We start from the raw sequence: 18,343 nt of genomic DNA on the forward strand, positions 1-18,343 counted from the left end.
TGCATCTACTTTCCTAGTTCCCGAATTGCATAGCATGGACTCTTTATGCAGTTGGGGGCGAGATGTTTTTGCTCTGTTGTGTTTTAACCCCTTTTAGCGCTGCTGAAAAAGTGTTTGAACCACAACGGACAAAACATTGCTGGTGTACAGGACTCTCCTCTCCTTACTATCCCGGTCTCTTAAGACTTTTCATTCTTTTTTTTTCTTCTTTTCCTGCTGCTATTTTACTTTGGGGGACAGACAGCTACGTGAAATAGAAAGGTAATGTCCCCCATGTCAGTACTAGTTACCTTTTTTGTTTTTTGTTCATTTGCCGAATAAGTCAATGCCGTGGAGGAATGCGTGAGTAAATTTGTATGTTTAGCATTATACATTATGGTAGATTCCACAATCCTATAGGGCAAGAATTTCCATTTTTCTTAAATTTTAATTCATAAAACCTATGATTAGATCCCTAAATGTAGGCCCATTACTTACAATTGTTTCTCAGTCTTTCAGTGCTTCATTGTCTAGTCGCTTTTCTGTCGAAACCATAGGCTGATGTCAAATCAGGTCAAAGCGTAGTGAGTCACCACCTTGCCGTGCCCGTTGTTGGGCATTATCTTTGCCAGCACTAGCAATGCGTGATTGCACTGTGCTCACAAATCAAGCATCGCTTAATGTCTAGTAGGTTCCCGGATGCAGAGATCAGGCGCTCATGCTGTGCCTGTAGTGTTTGTGGTCTGCCGGGTGCTTCGGACTAGGAAATATTTGCTAGGATTGAGATGCTGTAGTAATGAACTTGTAACGAAGAGTTAGTCTTACGATTTTTTTTTTCCATTAGTTTTAACAGTTAATTCATCACCACACATTGTGAGATCCCATTGGACGTAGGAGTTGAATGTTGGTGTGTCTGTGAGTCTTTATATGGACAATATAGAATATTTGAGATTCTTGGAAATGTTGCTCACTTTTCCACCCTAAATCCTTTTGTAGGTCTAGATCCTCCCGAAGAGGTCAGTTCTTTACCATACTACATGGAAATTGGAATCTACATTGGTGGAACCTTCTTCATCACCGGTTTTATTGCTATTTGCCTTATATTCCACTTTCTTAATGGAGCCAAGAAGAAGAAGACTTTAATTGGGCCACCTGTAGTCCACAAGCTCAGCAAGCGAATTCCTCTACACCGCCAGGTAACAGAAAGTAGATAAAGAGTTCAAAAAACTTTATGCGCCGACCAGCAGCCACCATGTGCCGTGACACCAATACCAGCCATCTGATTGTGAGGTGCGTCTCATCAGTGCTAGTACAGGGGTACTGCCCATAGTCTCCACAGTTCACACTAAACACTGTGATTGCAGTGATTATTCACAAGGTTTGGGCTATGTAATGGGCATGGTGTCCATTCAGTATTCTAATTGCTAACAGGGATCTTCAGATCTCCTCTGAACAGGGTTTCCCTATTTTGCATTATCTACCATTTTGTGTAACTTGTATTGTTATGGAGTTTCATCATTTATATTGCCTGTCCAATTTTTTTAGATTTGTTTTATTTGACTAGGGCCTAAAATACTATCAACATTGCACCATCCCGTGACCTTATACCGTCTGTCCACCATATGTATGAAGTTATTTTTAGTGACACTCAAGGCTGGGATAAAGGGGAGGCGAAGTAGGCAGTTGCCTATGATTTCGAGGGAAAGTAATGCACAATTCATAGGGTAAAAATAAAATCTGCCTTATATTTTTTTTGTAGAGCCAATTGGACACTGTCTTGATGACTAAACATTCAGTGAGTGCCGGTGGGTTTGGAGAGCTTTCCCACAATAAAGGGAACAGAGAAACACCTCCATGCTCCTCCCATTCCCTAATCATTAGCATTAGTTAAGAATATTAGCAATAGAAGAGTTAGCACCAACTGGAGGGACATTGTGATATTCCATACCTTGCCAGAAGACCTTGTATTGCACGTAGAATTATGGCTTCTTTAGATGGGCAAATCCAGGCCATGAAATGGCAGCCAACATGCAAGCCAAATGGCGGTCGTTTACTGGCCTATTTAAACTTTAAACAAGCTGATGAATATTCTATTCTCCCAGAATGATCATTGAAACAATCTTTCTGTACCTATAGAGTATCAGGTTAGCTGCAGTTGAACACCAGTTTACACAGGACAATGTGCTGTCGAGAAAGATGATTTTTAAGCCAGCGTAAAGATCTTCACAGCCAAGTAACAAAAGTTTTTTGTTTGTTCGAACCCATAGTCTGGAACGAACATTCGTTCCACAGTTTACGACCAGACAAATACATACATGTGCATACTGACATTGTGATTTTTTTTTCTTTAATTTTCTGAGGGTAGGAGGGATGAGAAATAATACATTTTGAGAAAAGAGGGTAAATATTACTAATCTGTAGATATATCATATTGAGGGTAGGATAGATACTAGACTATCGCTCAAATTTAAGATGTGGCTTTTTTATTACTTTTTTTCCCAGTTATTCTTCAGGGGTTGAAGGGGTTGTGCAGGCTATGTGACTGCAGATTTGTTAATCTTCACAGTTCGCACAGTATGTACTGTCAGTATTCGCTGGGAGTGGGCAGTCATGTTATCACAAATATGTGATTTGCATATTTCTGGCCACATTCCGACTAGTGGACACGTCTAGTTGGCACATGACCGCATGTTTGCAAACTGCATACTTGCAATTAAATGCCTGCCTGCTACCGGCATTGGAGAATCCTGACATCCCACACACTGCGTGTTGTAAGGATTCACAAGTCTGACGTCACATACAGTGACTGCAGACTTGAATCCCAAGGCTGGACAACCCCTTTAATACATTTTTGTATTTCTATTTCTTTATTATTTTGTTAAACATTACACATGACTTTTACTCCAGCATGAGTTTAGCTGGGCAAGATTTCCAAGGTTTGACTCAACATAGCAGGTATATTGGTATTGTGGTCATGCCAAGTAATCCAGTCATGATGGATATATGACTTTTCTCTTGAAGTAATAAATGGTAGTTCCTGATATCTACCGAGAATGGACCTTTTACGTCTTGTGAATCCTAAACTACCCAACAGCCAAAGCCTTCGAGATTGTTTTGGGAGAATGGAAAGTAATGAAGTGCCATCTGGACTCCTGCAGAATCATTTTTCACCCTTCTATGTAGCTTGCTATATTCTCATATATTGTATAATGAAGGTTGTAAAACCCAAGTGATGTAACTGCAAAACTTTACTTTGGTTTCGGATAGCTTTATGAACTAATTTTCCATAATTTAATTGGTATTTTGCTCTTGAAAAAGACAGCGGTATCAAGTAATCGTGATATGAGCTAGAAATACAACGTGTAACACACACTGGCTTCAGCCAGCAGACTAAATGACAAGACACTACTATAGTATGGTACTTCAAAAACCCAAACAAGTCTTCTGATTACTATATACAGATGGGAAAAACAGATCCAATAATGACGGTGCAGCCGAAAAAAAACTATGTGGCTTTAAAGTGACATTCTCCTCTAATAATTAGTAAATATACAGCAGCCTTAAATATATGCCCAAAAGCTAACATAGCTGATAAACCATAACAGTTAGATCAGCATAAATTCTACTCCAACAGCATACCAAACCAAGAGAAAATCAGGAGTAGCTGAATAAAAAACAGTCTTTATTAAATACATAAATCTCAAACATCAATATTCAAGTCATAGCATTGGCATAAATAGGGATACAAAAGGAGTCACATGGTACCAGCACAAAATAGCCTGTGATTCACCATGCACCCACATCAAATGAATAGTTTGCGGGCTGGGGACTCCTAAGGCAAGGCACCCATCATATTAAAGGAGAGTGGACAGGGAACATTGAATCATGCATAATAGCCAGAGTCAAAAACAGTCCATAGTGACATATAGAGATCCACAGACCCAGTATATATAAATGAAAGACAGGAAGCTTACCAGAGGAGGTGAAACACAGGACTAAAGTGCTGAGTGCAATGGACCCATGGAAAGGAGCGCCTCAATGTGCATTTTGCCTGAATGAAAGTGGCTTTCTCAAGAAGCTGGAGCGGTGGTGCATGTGAGGACCTTAAGTACATCATTTCCGTGGTCATGTGACGCGTCACGTGACCAGCTAGTAGTGTCAGACTTCCGCGTAGTGGCACCGTGGGTATCCTGTCGCGCGCTCGTCCAAGCTGTCACGCCCACCGCGCGTGCGTGAAGCGCACGGAGCAGGAGGCTACAGACAGCGGAGCGCGCGCTCCGAGGGAAACCAACGGTACGCATGCGCACAGCGTCAGCCAGCATATAGACAACGAACTGTATGATGTGGGTATTTAGGCAAGCCAGTAGTTGTGGTGTGTACGCAAATATTGGCCAGAAGACAAGTCAATAGTCATAGTGTGTACACAAACAGTGGCCAGAACAACCAGCATACAGCAGTACATATACAGTATTTCACAAAATGAAAAGTTCATATTGTATTCTCGAATGGCACAAGGCCATAAGTAACATGACGTTGCAGATAATGGATGTTCCTCCCAATGGCTGGCGATGATAGAGTAAACACGGACCTGATCACAGAAACACTCTGTACAAAAGTGTACAACGCGCCATCACTACAACAAGAGTAAAAGTATAAGGGTATGTGCACACGATGCAGAAATGAAGCAGAAAATTTCTGCATCATTTCTGCATCTCCCTGGCAGAAAAAACGCATGCAGATTGTGCATGCGTTTTTCCTGCAGAATACATGCGGATCCACATGCAGATTGACATGCGTTTCCGCATGCAGATTGACAAGCGCTTTCCAGGCGATTTTAGCATCACCTGGAAAGTGCTTGACAACTAGGTCACACTATATAAATCCATGCAAACAGCATGGATTTATATAGTGTGACCCGAGAGAGTGTATATACTTACCTCCGATGGCCCTCGCTGTCCTGCTTTACAAAGTTCCCGGCTGCCGGCAACTTTGAATTGAAAGACCTGCCGACGTCAGCGTCACGTGACCCGTCACATGACTCTGACGTCACCGCAGGTCCTACAACTCACTGCAAGTGCCGGGAACCAAGCGGGAGCGCTGCGCGGGCCGACAGAAGGTAAGAATACATTTATTTTTTATTTTATTCTTTTTTTACAGCTTTTTTAATGGTACCTGGGTGTAGATGAGACTCTCCTCTCCTCCACACCCGGGTACCATCCGCATATTAGAACGCGCCAATAACGCAAGTACAAATGCTGTCTTGCGGAATTGGCGCGTTCTAATGCAAGTCAATGGCGGCGAAATCGCCGCGTTTCCGCAAAATTAATTGACATGCTGCGGATTTTTGACCGCAGCGTTAACGCTGCGGAAAAATCCGCATCATGGGCACAGCACATGCGGATTTCCATTGGGGAACATTGCTTCCCTTCTACCATGCGTTTTTCATGCGTTTCCGCGGCGTTTACGCAACTGCAAAAACGCCGCGGAAACGCATGAAATACGCATCGTGTGAACTCAGCCTAAAAGTTAGCACCAGTATAAAACTAAAAAGTAAGTTAAAATACATTGCATGGGATATAATTACAGAGATAACAGGAGAGCAGTGCCAAAAGGAACCATGCTAGATCATAAAAATGCGGCGAAGCTAAGAGCCTCATTTAGTCCACGTGGGCTAACCGTGTCCAGAGTGACCATCCATCTTGCCTCCCTTTGGGCTAACCGTTGTTTAATATTACCACCTCCTAAACATTGTAACATTTAGGCAGAATATGCCATAGCAGTATGAACGCCGGGGTCCGATCTCTGGGGTAAAAATCTACTATACACAGCAGTGAATCAAGAGCATGCAGGGAAGGATTGGGATCTGGTGGGGGGCATTTATTGATTAATTTTAACCATTTTGCAATATGGAGGGAACCATAACTTTTACGAAGAATCAATCTTTTCTGGAGTGATGGATCCACATCTGCTGGTACTAGAGCTGATTTTGCACATGGACGGCTGCCTTGAGATGACTCTTTGTTCTGCTGTCATAAGACGTATATCACAGACTTCTTTCCACTTTCAGGTGTCAGCAGATTCCAGCTCTTCTATGAATTCTACAACTCCTCTGGTGAGGATCACTACGCGGCTCCTATCCAGCGCCGACACAGTGCTTCTACCAAACGTGTCCGAGTACGAGCTTCCCCATGATCCAAAGTGGGAATTTCCAAGAGAAAAGTATGTATTTCTACTAGTATACTAATAGTATTTGTTACACGCACGCCGCCTAAGTTCAGATAGGGGCGAGCCCGGTTACATTAATTCTTTGGAATCCTGGGGGAACTGTTACTCTGGGTGACCATAGTCTGCAGCTTCTCTCAGGCACACATTAGATTCAGTTGCTGACCAGACACATCTGACAAGAGTCTTCATAAACGGTAGAACAGTAACATTTAATGAGGCACGGCCAGTGCAATGCAAATGTCTCTTTGAGCAACAGGCTCCAGTAATAACAGTACAAGTCTCTTTTGCTGCACATCAGTACACAGTCTATTATCCGGTAGCACAGTACAGCACAGTTTTAATGCATACACAACCACAGGCTTTTCCTTCACAAGGACTCAATAGTACACAGCATTCTTTATCCTGCATGGAGATGGAGGGGGGAAGGCTGTGATGAGGGAGATGATCGCTATGACAGGCTTCCTTACAGTCCTTATCTTCCTGACCGATAATACTCTGCACTGTTAGTTCAGGGAGTCTATCTGACCTGTGTTTAGCTTCCCTCCTGACTTGAATTCTGTTCCCTTGCCTTCTGTGAGATACAGATCATAAGCCACCTTTCTCTTTGGCTCTGGCCAGACAGTAAACAACTTCCCCACAATCCCCCTGGGCTCTGCTAAAACACTCCCCTTCTCCTCTGACTGTGTTAACCCCTCTAGTTGCTGGATGCTCCTGGAGCACAACACTTCCTGTCTCCTGTGCTTGTGTTACTTCTAATAGTTGTTGAATGCTTTTAAAGCAACAGCACTACTTCTGCATGTCACGTATTTGTTTTATAAATGTAGTGGGTGTTTTTTTTTTTTTTAAAGCCTTGTTTTTTTTTATATTTTCTAGTTTTTTTATGCTTTGTATTAAATCTTAATTATTTTTTTATATATTGTTTTAAATAGGTCAATTTGATGGTAATTTTGCTTTTTAAGAAAACACTACACAAAATGTAAAATGATTAAGTAAACTTAAAGGGGTTATCCATCTTTCTGGACTATTTTTAATTTTTTACTTATATGGATCTAATAATAATTTTTGAAATTGGGTTTCAATAAAAAAAAAATTGCACCATTTGCTTTTCTATACCTTTTTGTTACACTGGCTGCAGAATGAGTTAACTGAGAATCCGTCAGTAAGCCCGCTATAACAGGGAGTTTGTAACACTTTTTTTTTTTTTTTTGTTGTACTTGTTATTTCTAAGCTCCTCTCAGCTGATTTATGACCACAGACCACATCAAAATTGAATGTGCAGGGAAATAAAAAACCTGTAAAATCTAAATTGTGCAAAATTTGTAATGAAACCAAAATGCAAAAATGATTTTTAACTTCAATTACATGCATTTAAGTTAATAAAAAAAAAAAGTAAAGTCTTCCCGGAAGTGGCCAACCCCAATAATGTTTTGATGTACTTTCAAATCCAGCAGATTTGGTTTCCTTAAAATGCGCTGGGTGACATTTTTCTGTATATGGATAGAATATCTACTATTAATTATTGTTGGTTGATATAAATATTATTTCTCCCATTTTACAGAATTTTTTTTATAATCTATTATTTTTATGATTGTATTGGTAAAATGTATGACTTATAGGTTAAGGATTTTTTTTCTTAAATCTATAGACTGACGCTGGGTAAACCCCTTGGCGAGGGCTGTTTTGGACAAGTGGTCATGGCTGAGGCTCTTGGGATTGACAAAGATCGGCCCAAGGAATCTGTGACTGTTGCTGTGAAGATGCTGAAAGGTAAAAGGGTGGGGATTGATGCTTTTCCCCTCTCAGTGGGGGATACCAGGTCACATTCCTGACCCTATAGATAAATCAGCAGCACTGCTGCCCCTCTCTGTGATTTAAAGACGGCAGCTATGGAAAGACGTGTAATTTACCGCCTCCCTGCCTGGATCCTGTGAATGCTTTTTTTTCCCATTAAATCCTGTCTGAAAATGTTTTATTTTGTTTTTCTTTGCCCTGCCCTCTCATCAAAGCTTTTTTTCTACTTTGTTACATGGATTCTTATCCATCATAAAAAAATGACCCTCCTGAATCTTACACTTGAATAAAAGCTGCTCGTGGTGAGAAATATCAATATTTTATAATAATGTGCTGAATGACATTTTGAACATTGGGTGTTTTATGTGTAAAAGAAAAAAAAAACAACAAAAAAAATTTTCACCATCATGAAAATGCTAGAAATACATGACGCAAGGTGAAAGTCATTAGTAGCCGCCATATGTTCTTACACTATTTCATGTATATTTCTCATAACTGAGTTTTAAAGAACAACATTGATTTTCGTTTTTTTTTCATAAATCAATAGTACACATAAAAATAAGCTACTTTGTAATATATCTTATTGGAGAAATCTGCTTCTTTCACCACCTGAATTGATTTTTCACACTCAATTCAGGGGTAAAATCTATATTCAGTGACGACCGATTGTGTCATTACTGAGATTGGGTATGACAGTTGGTGCTTTTAAAATTCTATGGAGGCGGAAGGAGGAACTAGCAGCAGATACAGACATTCTGCTGCAAGTTCTCCTGAAATGCCAGTTATGGTTCTCCATAGAATTTTATGAACACCAACTGTCATATAACTATTATTCCCAAAGAAATATAGCAGTGATGTCTGTCCGCGACTCACTCCTTTCGCCCTATTAAGAACACAAGGCCACTCGGCGAACATGCATGAACGAGCATTTGGCCAACGGCTGTCCAAAGTGTATATCCAACTTTACTTGTTCCTGAATAAAACAGGCATTTCCATATATGATCCTAAGTATTTCACCGACTTGTCCAAAGGCTCTGTTCACACAACCATCAAGGCATCTTTTTTTTTTTTTATTGAAGCCATGACTGGGATAATGTATCAATTTTCAAATAGATTCCAAAAAATTCTGATGCAGGTATCAAACTATAATGGGATCCGTTCAGTTTCCTTTGTGGTTCTTGTATTTTTTTATAGCAAAAAATAGTCCTGCAGGCTATCATCTGTAATAAAGCTCAGATAAAGGTAATCTGAAAAAAATCTTGTTTAAGTATAGAAAAAAAGAAATAAGAAAAAAAAATGTGGCTAAATAGTTGTACTTGCAAACCTAATCTTGAAATGCCACTTCCTACAACACAGAGAAAATTTTCAAAACCTCTCAATTTATTCAGTATAGAGTATGAGCATCAATCACCTTGGCTACTATCAATGAGGCTATTAATGTTTGTCTGGGGAATTTTCTGCTGCTCTGAATGCACTTGGGCAAATCATCAAGATCCGCATCTGGCAGCTCTCTTTGCAATTGCCGCCCAATGACCTCCTTGATGGGAAGCAAGTCTAGAGACGCTGCAGGCCATGGTAGCACGTTTAGGCCACCAGGCTGCTCACAGTAGCACCCGTAACATATAGCCTGGTGGTGTTGTGTTGAAAAACGGCTCCTTGGACACTTTGAAGAAATGGCTGATTTATTGAATAAATCGAGATGTTTTGAAAATTTACTTTCCACTTTTCCATAATTTGCATATCAGTAACTTGTCTATTTATCCCATGATTTCCACAATTCAACGACCTTTCCTTCTTGCTGTTGCAATTTCAATGTTGAGGAGCGCAGAAATATTAATAGAATGTTAGAGTTGGAAGGGACCTCCTGGGTCATCTGGTCCAACCCCCTGCTCAAAGCAGGATTCACTAAATCATCTCAGACAGATGTCTGTCCAGCCTCTGTTTGAAGACTTCCATTGAAGGGGAACTCGCCACCTCTCGTGGCAGCCTGTTCCACTCATCTAACCTGTATCTTCTCCCCTTCAGTTTCATCCCATTGCTTCTGGTGTTTCCATATGCATATGAGAATAAGGATGATCCCTCTACACTGTGACAGCCCTTGAAATATTTGTAGACAGCTATTAAGTCTCCTCTCAGCCTTCTTTTTTGCAAGCTAAACATTCCCAGGTCCTTTAACCGTTCCTTGTAGAACATAGTTTGCAGTCCACTCACCATCCTGTTAGCTCTTCTCTGAACTTGCTCCAGTTTTTAAATGTCTTTCATAAAAAATTGGGCCCAGAACTGGACACAGTTTTCCAGATGCGGTCTGACCAAGGAGGAGTGTTGTATAATAGTCAGTCTGATCGTTAGATATCATCGTTGACTATGTATTGTAATAAGACCTGCATGTCTATTGTAACCCATCCAGATGATGCTACTGAGAAAGACCTGGCGGACCTTGTCTCTGAGATGGAGATGATGAAAATGATTGGAAAGCATAAGAACATCATTAACTTGCTGGGTGCCTGCACCCAGGGAGGTAAGTGGCTTTTAAGAACAAAAGCGCCTTAATTTTGTCACTAGTAATGAAAGGATTTGTTGCAGGTCATTCGTTTGGCCCAGGTCACTAATGGGTGAAAGAGAAAGAACGCCCTGCAGGACATAAGAGGAGTTCAATTATAATGGCCACCGGCCGTAAACACTACATGTAGCTTTCTCAATAGAATGGTGACTGCTGCAGCCTTCCAGTTTTTCCCTGGTCCTATTATTAGTATACATGTTCATTAGTGAGGATAGCGCCTGTCTGCCTGTTTTAAGTACATAGTAGGTACTTGTTAGTGAACTCCGCAGTTATTAGACACCTTGCACTCAGCATAAATGGTACTCGTGTGTGTATATGTATATAGTGTGTATGCATCCTACTGACTCAACAATGCCATGTCTTTGCAGGTACCCTGTATGTAATTGTAGAATATGCTGCTAAGGGGAACCTGCGAGAGTACCTCCGGGCACGGCGACCGGTTGAGATGGAATACTCGTATGACATTAATAGGGTACCTGGAGAGCAGATGACTTTCAAAGACTTGGTATCATGCACTTATCAGCTGGCCAGGGGCATGGAATACCTGGCATCACAGAAGGTATAATAAAGGGAGATGACTGCACTGGGCGTACTCTCTTTTCACGGCTCCTCAGTTTTGTATTAGGAGACTACTGGCAGAGTACAGTTATTACTTTTAATAATGTATAATTGTCGTCTGTTCTGTTAGGCAAACTGTATATCTCTGCGCTTAGACATAAATGAATGGTGTTTCAGCACTAGCTGCAAATTAAATTGTATATTAAAAGGATATTCCCATCCTCGGGAAAGAAAGTAACTGATACATGAGGATACCACGTCTTGGACCAGCACCTACATACTCTTTTCTGAGCCATCGTGAATACAGAAATGGGTGCGCATGTGCAACTTTCTCCACTTTTATTGGAGTTCTCTGTAACTTCTACAGAAGTGAATGGTGAGAGACATCCATGCACGTTGGGGTGAGACGTGGATATGTCATGGAGATCTGATATGTCAATACCTTTTTAAGAGTTGTGTTCCAATTTATTTTCTTATTCAATTATTTGTAGAATAGTAGGGGGATATGATGTCATTGCCATATAGAAACACACATGGTAATTCTGCTGTGTGTTCTTCTTTTCTCCATAGTGTATACACCGGGACCTTGCTGCTAGGAACGTGCTCGTTACTGAGAGCAATGTCATGAAGATTGCTGACTTTGGTCTGGCAAGGGATGTGAACAATATAGATTATTATAAGAAAACAACAAATGTAAGTTATGCAGGATGAAAAAAGTGTTTCCACAATGTAATTAAAAGGGTTTCTGGGATTCCAATATTGATTACCATAGACTAAGAATATCAGATTGTAGGGGTCTAACAGCCGTCATCCCACTCATCAGTTGATAGGCGAGCACCTCGTTCCCTTTATTGTTCCCAAACACCGTGCTCTATATTTCGTTGTGTCTGTACCTGTACTGCAGCTCTTTTTAGCTTAGTCCTATCCAAGTCAATATGAGTTACATTCACAACGAAATGTATGGATCTCTGCCTGGCAAGCAATGACGTTAATGTAGTTCTTTCCCCTTTAGTCTGCTCATGCTACTGAGCGCTCCCTACTGATCTGATATTATACCATTTGTCTGGTCACTGGTGGACACACACAGAAGAGGGGCCCTCTGCAAGAACAGTTATGGGCCCTTTGCAACCCAATCATAATGCAAAATGCCACCTGCTTTGGAGGTAAAAATTGCCCCCCCCCTTACCTCTAGGGCCCCTGTGCTGCATCACAGGTTGCACCAATGATATGTTCGCCCCTGTGTCCGGTTCCACATGGGTGCCGATGTCACATACAGTACCTCCGGGGACGTGAGCACACTTGGCAGGTATCGTTCACATGGCCTGGCCTGTTGAAATCAATAGACTCCACGTAAGAAGCGAGTCGCACTGGACAAACCTTTTTAATGGCCTGCTCTGAGGATCGGTCCCAGAGAACCCATTTGAGGTCGAAATTTAAGGTTCTGTTCACTCTACCTTCATGCGAGGTATGAAGGATTACATGTGGCCAGCATGGTGGCTCAGGGGTTAGCACTGTTGCTTTGCAGCGCTGGGGTCCTGGGTTCAAATCCCACCAAGAACAACATCTGCAAGGAGTTTGTATGTTCTCCCCGTGTTTGTGTGGGTTTCCTCCGGGTTCTCCAATTTCTTCCCACTCTCCAAAGACATACTGATAGGGAATTTTAGATTGTGTGTCCCAAATGGGGACAGCGATGAGAGTATTTGCAAAGTCATGTGAAATTAATGATGTTATATAAATTAGCATAATAATAATAATAATAATTGGATTAAGAATAAAAATCAGGTCTTTTACATTTTCTTTGGGTTCCAGGTGCTATAGCGTTGCACACTAAGCTATTCTTGATGTCACAAATCACTGGACACATGATGTGACTGCTGTGAACACAAACTTTGAACCAGTGACTGCAATGATTATTATGTTTTTCATCATCTTTTATAGTAAATTGTTGTATTTCTTTTCTCCATCCAGGGCCGACTTCCTGTAAAATGGATGGCACCTGAAGCACTTTTTGATCGGGTTTACACTCATCAGAGCGATGTGTAAGTTGTGACACATAGCTGCTGTCCATCTGGTCGTAGTATTTTTTATACTCCCTTGGTTGTTGACTGTGTGCACCAAGTGGTATGACTGTGATGGTGCACGCTAGATCACAGTCTCGGGCTGTTCAAGTATTACAAATGGTGAAAAATTACAAAATATATTATTTATATTGCAAGATCTGAGCTATGTTGCATTTACCTGACTGATGAAGTAATGCTTAAAGCAAATCTGTCACCAGATTGCACAATAAAAACGGCATACATTACTAAATTAGTCTTAGATCTGATGAGGCTGGTGTACTTACTTCAAACATCATGTGAAAATGACTATGCAATGGTTTTTTTTAAAAGCTTTATCTGGACTCTAAAATTCTCATTTTTTTTGTTTCATACCTAAACAATTAAAAAGGATTATACAGTCATTCTGATACCGAATTTAAGAGTAAGTACACCAGCCTCATCAGGTCTAAGATATCCTTTTAATAATGTATGTAGTTATTATTGTGAAAATATCTTTAAAATTACAGTCCGTATACTTTTAATGGTAATAACTCGTCTGGAAATGTTCTCTGGGGTTTATACAAGGGCAAAGAAGATAACCATCAGTTTTACATTATCAGAGACTAGAAAGGCTGCGGCATGGACAGTTAACTCCAGCACAGGTTTCTATCATAAAGGCACTCTAGACGTATGAAGGCTTGACACTCGATACACAGCCAACTTGTATGGGCTCTGCAAAATAAATACATTGAGGTTTAATGCTTCTGCTTTATGGACACTGGAGTGAATGGGGAATGATTATTCTGTTTCATTAAGGAATTTTTCCTTTTATTTATAGCTGGTCATTTGGTGTGTTAATGTGGGAGATTTTCACCCTGGGAGGTTCTCCATATCCAGGAATTCCTGTTGAGGAACTCTTCAAGCTACTGAAAGAGGGTCATCGGATGGACAAACCAGCCAACTGCACCAATGAACTGTGAGTGGTGGTGTGATAAGAGCATGCCCCCGGTTCTTGTTCTCGCGATTTATCATTAGGTTCCTCCTTCATATGTCAAGAATTACTGACGTAGACGATAACAAAATATATCTTATTATGACACTTGGAGCTTTTTCCATTACAGCACAGTTTTTTTTTTTTTTTTACAGATCTGACTTTGATTACGATGATCTAGTTATGCCATTTACGAAATCAATTATTCATAATGTGCAGCACCATTTCTCTTTGATCCTATTTTTTGCCCAGGAAGCAATGGTGTCCAGGAGGTCAGTGACCTCTTTGGAGATCAGATGTCTTTGGCAAATTTCACCCAAGGTGCCATCACTTCTCCACTAATAAAACCCATTTGCTGTTCTTGATGGTGACTAATAAAGGTAGTAACTGACTAGGTAAAGTAGTTATGCAAATTGCCCCTTCAGAGAGGAAGAGGACTAGAACTCTATAGCACCACATGTTGGAAGCAGCGATCCTACAAGTCACTATCGACCCTTACAATATGACTTAGGATAAAAGCCAATTCAGAATCTCAATTTGCAGACACTGTGTTTCGGGGGTATTGCCCCTCATTAGTGCAAAGTATGAGGTCTGATTTGGTTAGGTGAGAGGCTCTGGACTGAGGTCTAGGTAAAGTAGTAACATGTAGTATCATGGGTAGTTATGCCCTTAGTCAACTTATCCATTATCTAAATTTCTGCAACTTTGAGGCATCTAAGGTTATTCTCACACACTTCATTAGGCATTCTGTGCACAGAAGGCATTTGCATAGTTCCGATGTCCTTCAGAAGTCAGTGACAAAGGACTAAGACTATGTTCTGAAAATGTTTAATTTTTTTTACTTGGTTGTATAGAACATTTATCATTTGCACCCGCCATGCATTGTTTGGGGGCAGTTCTCATCAAGTAGTATCTGATACTACATGCATTTAACTGCCTACAGATTTTCAATCAACTGAACTGGTAGTGTTGTCTACTCCTGTATCCAGGGGTGTAACTGCGAGGTTTGTAGTCTCACCAGGGATGTCAAACCAAGACGTGCCTAAAGGATGCCTGAGGCTTATATAAGAGAACCAATACTATTAAAGACATGTGATAATCGGGAGCTCTGTTGGTAATTTTGCATTGGGGTTTACAAGGTAATATCCATGCCCTTCTGCTCCCTTTTGCACAAGATTGTTGTTAAATAGGGATGAAATGGTGATTAATTGTGGGCTGAGGTCATAGTTACAGGCTGGTGATCAATACACTAACTCGTAGATTGCTATCAACCATTGCAGGTAGGGTCTCACATGGGCGTCTGCCTTACTCTTGTACTCCGTTTCATGTCTGATAAAGACTCTAGCCAAGAAGTCGCTTAAACATTTCCCCATGTGGTTTAGAAAAGTTTCTTTTTATCTTTCGTGCTGTCAGTCCGTCTTCTAGTAAATCATCCTGATTAATGATGGTTGTTAAGCCGAAAGCCACAGTTACATCTGCTATATCCGTCTTCCATGTATATCATTTTACTAAACTTTCGTTGGCTCAATGATTAGCTTATCCTAATACATTATCATCCTTGGCACATGCAGATAATTTATTGGTCTAAGGATGTATAATATATCCATGTGGAGTGTGTGTTGTCTGACTTCCAGACCTCACAATTGTGCACCCTCTTCTCCGCAGGTACATGATGATGAGGGACTGTTGGCACGCCATTCCTTCCCATAGGCCTACTTTCAAACAGCTGGTAGAGGACTTGGACCGAATACTCACGCTAACCAGCAACGAGGTCAGTAGGAAGGAGATGGCGAAACCTCATGAAAAGATCTTAACCAGACCTTGCTACATCAGACAGATTTTCTGTTCCACCGTACCCTATGAATACTGGCCATCTTCTTCAAGAAAACACGTTGTAATATAATTTTGGGTGGTCGTCTTAATAAGACCCTACTATTTGATCGAATACGTTTTGTAAATTCTAAGCATATTAATGGAATTTTCCATTCCCCTTTACAGGAATACCTCGACCTCAGTGTCCCTTTGGAGCAATATTCTCCAAGTTTCCCTGACTCCTCGTGTTCTGCTTCCTCATCCGGTGACGATTCTGTTTTTTCTCCTGACCCCATGCCACATGAACCCTGCCTCCCCAAACTCCAAAATGTAAATGGCAGCGTAAATACATGAGGCACCTTGCGTTCTGCAGTTCGGCTCTAAAGAGCACTACCAATAGCACTGACTCATTCTGCAGAACGCCAAAGCATGTGGACCTTTCTGTGAAAGTGGACACACGTGGTGGGAAGAGAACACAGGGCAGAATCCACTGTTTTTCTCTTGCAAATTCCATGGGCATGCAACAGCTGGTAAGAAGCATGGACCCCAAGTGGATAACGAATGCAAAGAGACAGCAGGAAGAGTGTGCCTGGTTCGAAGCTACGTCAGGCATGGCAGAGCCAGCTACGCAGTTACTCCCAGATGGATTTCTATGGACTCAAGGCTGATACACTTATTTCCCTGCCTTTCTTGTTAATTTTGTAATATGAGAAAATATATTCCAGCACCCTAGCCCCTTCCATCCTTCACCAGAGCACATATGCAGCATTATCGCTGTTGGATATTAATGTAAATATATTCAATATATGTACAAATATATAAATATATATTATATTTACAATGAATTATTTTTTTGTATTGATTTAAAAAAAAAAAAAAAAACTAATAAAGAGCAAAGAAATCCTGTGCTAGACAGGAGTGGCAATTTTGTGCCAATCTCCTTTTGTAGCAGAGAATGGTTGGACAGAATAGATATCTGGGGTTTTGAATTCCTCTTTTTTAAAGTATTGAAATATATACAAAATTTGCAAATGCCCTTTCCCCTCCCGCGAAAAAAAAAAAAGGTCAGTGGATGTTCTAAAAATGTAAGTAAAACAGGGTCAACTTTTATTATATTTCCCTATGGGCCCTGAGAATTCCACAAACCGTTCCAGAGATCTAAGGACTTTGTGCCGGTGGTTGACTTGGTGTTAAAAAAAAAACAAAAAAAAAAACAACCCAACTATGTTGAATATTATGAGATCTAAAAATTAAAGGCCTTATTGTAATAAAAAGATTTTATATGATATTTATGCTATAAATTAGAAAGGAATGGATCGATCTTTAAAGAAATAAAAATGTCTATTTGTTTCTTTTCAATGCAAATTAAATGTACTTTGTGAATAACGGCGACAAGATCGAGGATATGTTTAGTTTGTAAATAAAGAGACGAGTTGCTACTCTGATTTAGTTATTACCGTGTTTCTGCCAATGGTTTGTGAATTGAAATGTGGAACATCTAGACATGTAGATTGTGATAACACATTAATCTCTCACCCTAAATCATGAATTTACCCTTCTTTAATGCACACCTAATTGATCCTGTACAGAGGGTACATAGCCTTAAGTAATGAAGACCTTTCCACTGGTACAATCCTTTAGTGGACCATGGACCACATGTGAGGCTACTGATGTCAGATTTTTTTCGTGTCAAGCTCACTTCTCTGAGAAATGTATGAAATAAAGTTCATATGTAAAAACTTGTTTTGGTCGTGAGAACAAACTTATGTAATGATTTAGTCAAGTTTCATAGTTTTACAATGTGAAAGACCTTACATTTTTATTTTCCCAAAAATTAAGATTTTTTTTTTTTTGCATCTTTGTTGTACCACAGTGTTTTCATCTTCCTACCAAGACAGTCATCGAAAAGGAAATTAGACTTAGAGGGTGTCTGTCAGTAGGATCAACTCTCCTAAGACATCTATATCTTCATGTAGGTCATCGGAAGCCGAATAAAATGACACCTTGATATCTGCGATCCGGTGACTTATTCCAGAAAAATCTCTTGTTTTTTTTTTCTTATGACCTGCATGTCCATAGAAACGATCCTACTGACAAATTCCCTTTAAGGCCACAATACACATTAGATGAAATAAATTTTAATCTGCTGGCGGGACCAGCCAACTATTTGATGTGTATGGGGGGGCCTCTTGACTTTCCCCTGACAGTTGATGTCACCAGAGAGAAGGGTTGGGCGGTTGAATTCTAAACGCTCCATCTTTTGTTTTCAGGGAAGATAAGCCTTTGTCAGAGATGTCTGAAAATTTATTTTTTAAGCTTCCCCTTGGTTATATCATCAACATTGTCATGTCATCACTTATATCAATGTCTGTCCACAATGGGGCTTAC

General features: G+C 40.4%; 1 protein-coding gene across 7 annotated transcripts in view; it reads left to right on the forward strand.

Moving 5' to 3' along the window:
- The window catches only part of FGFR2 (fibroblast growth factor receptor 2), a 91,224-nt gene extending 73,526 nt beyond the window's left edge, over positions 1-17,698 (forward strand). For 5 of the 7 annotated variants that reach the window (XM_073685372.1, XM_073685371.1, XM_073685376.1 and 2 more), the window contains 10 exons: positions 976-1,181; positions 6,047-6,198; positions 7,850-7,971; positions 10,403-10,513; positions 10,924-11,114; positions 11,684-11,806; positions 13,082-13,152; positions 13,991-14,128; positions 15,809-15,914; positions 16,142-17,698. In XM_073685372.1, coding sequence (XP_073541473.1) covers positions 976-1,181; positions 6,047-6,198; positions 7,850-7,971; positions 10,403-10,513; positions 10,924-11,114; positions 11,684-11,806; positions 13,082-13,152; positions 13,991-14,128; positions 15,809-15,914; positions 16,142-16,309 — 1,388 coding nt within the window. In that variant the 3' untranslated portion in view covers positions 16,310-17,698. The remainder of the gene's footprint in view (positions 1-975; positions 1,182-6,046; positions 6,199-7,849; positions 7,972-10,402; positions 10,514-10,923; positions 11,115-11,683; positions 11,807-13,081; positions 13,153-13,990; positions 14,129-15,808; positions 15,915-16,141) is intronic. The other 2 variants (XM_073685374.1, XM_073685375.1) reach the window with 1 other exon arrangement.
- Positions 17,699-18,343: the final 645 nt, after the last annotated feature.

This window comes from Phyllobates terribilis, unplaced genomic scaffold (assembly GCF_046119375.1).
Source record: "Phyllobates terribilis strain yellow unplaced genomic scaffold, ASM4611937v1 Scaffold_5__5_contigs__length_657084704, whole genome shotgun sequence".
NCBI classification, from domain to species: domain Eukaryota; kingdom Metazoa; phylum Chordata; class Amphibia; order Anura; family Dendrobatidae; genus Phyllobates; species Phyllobates terribilis.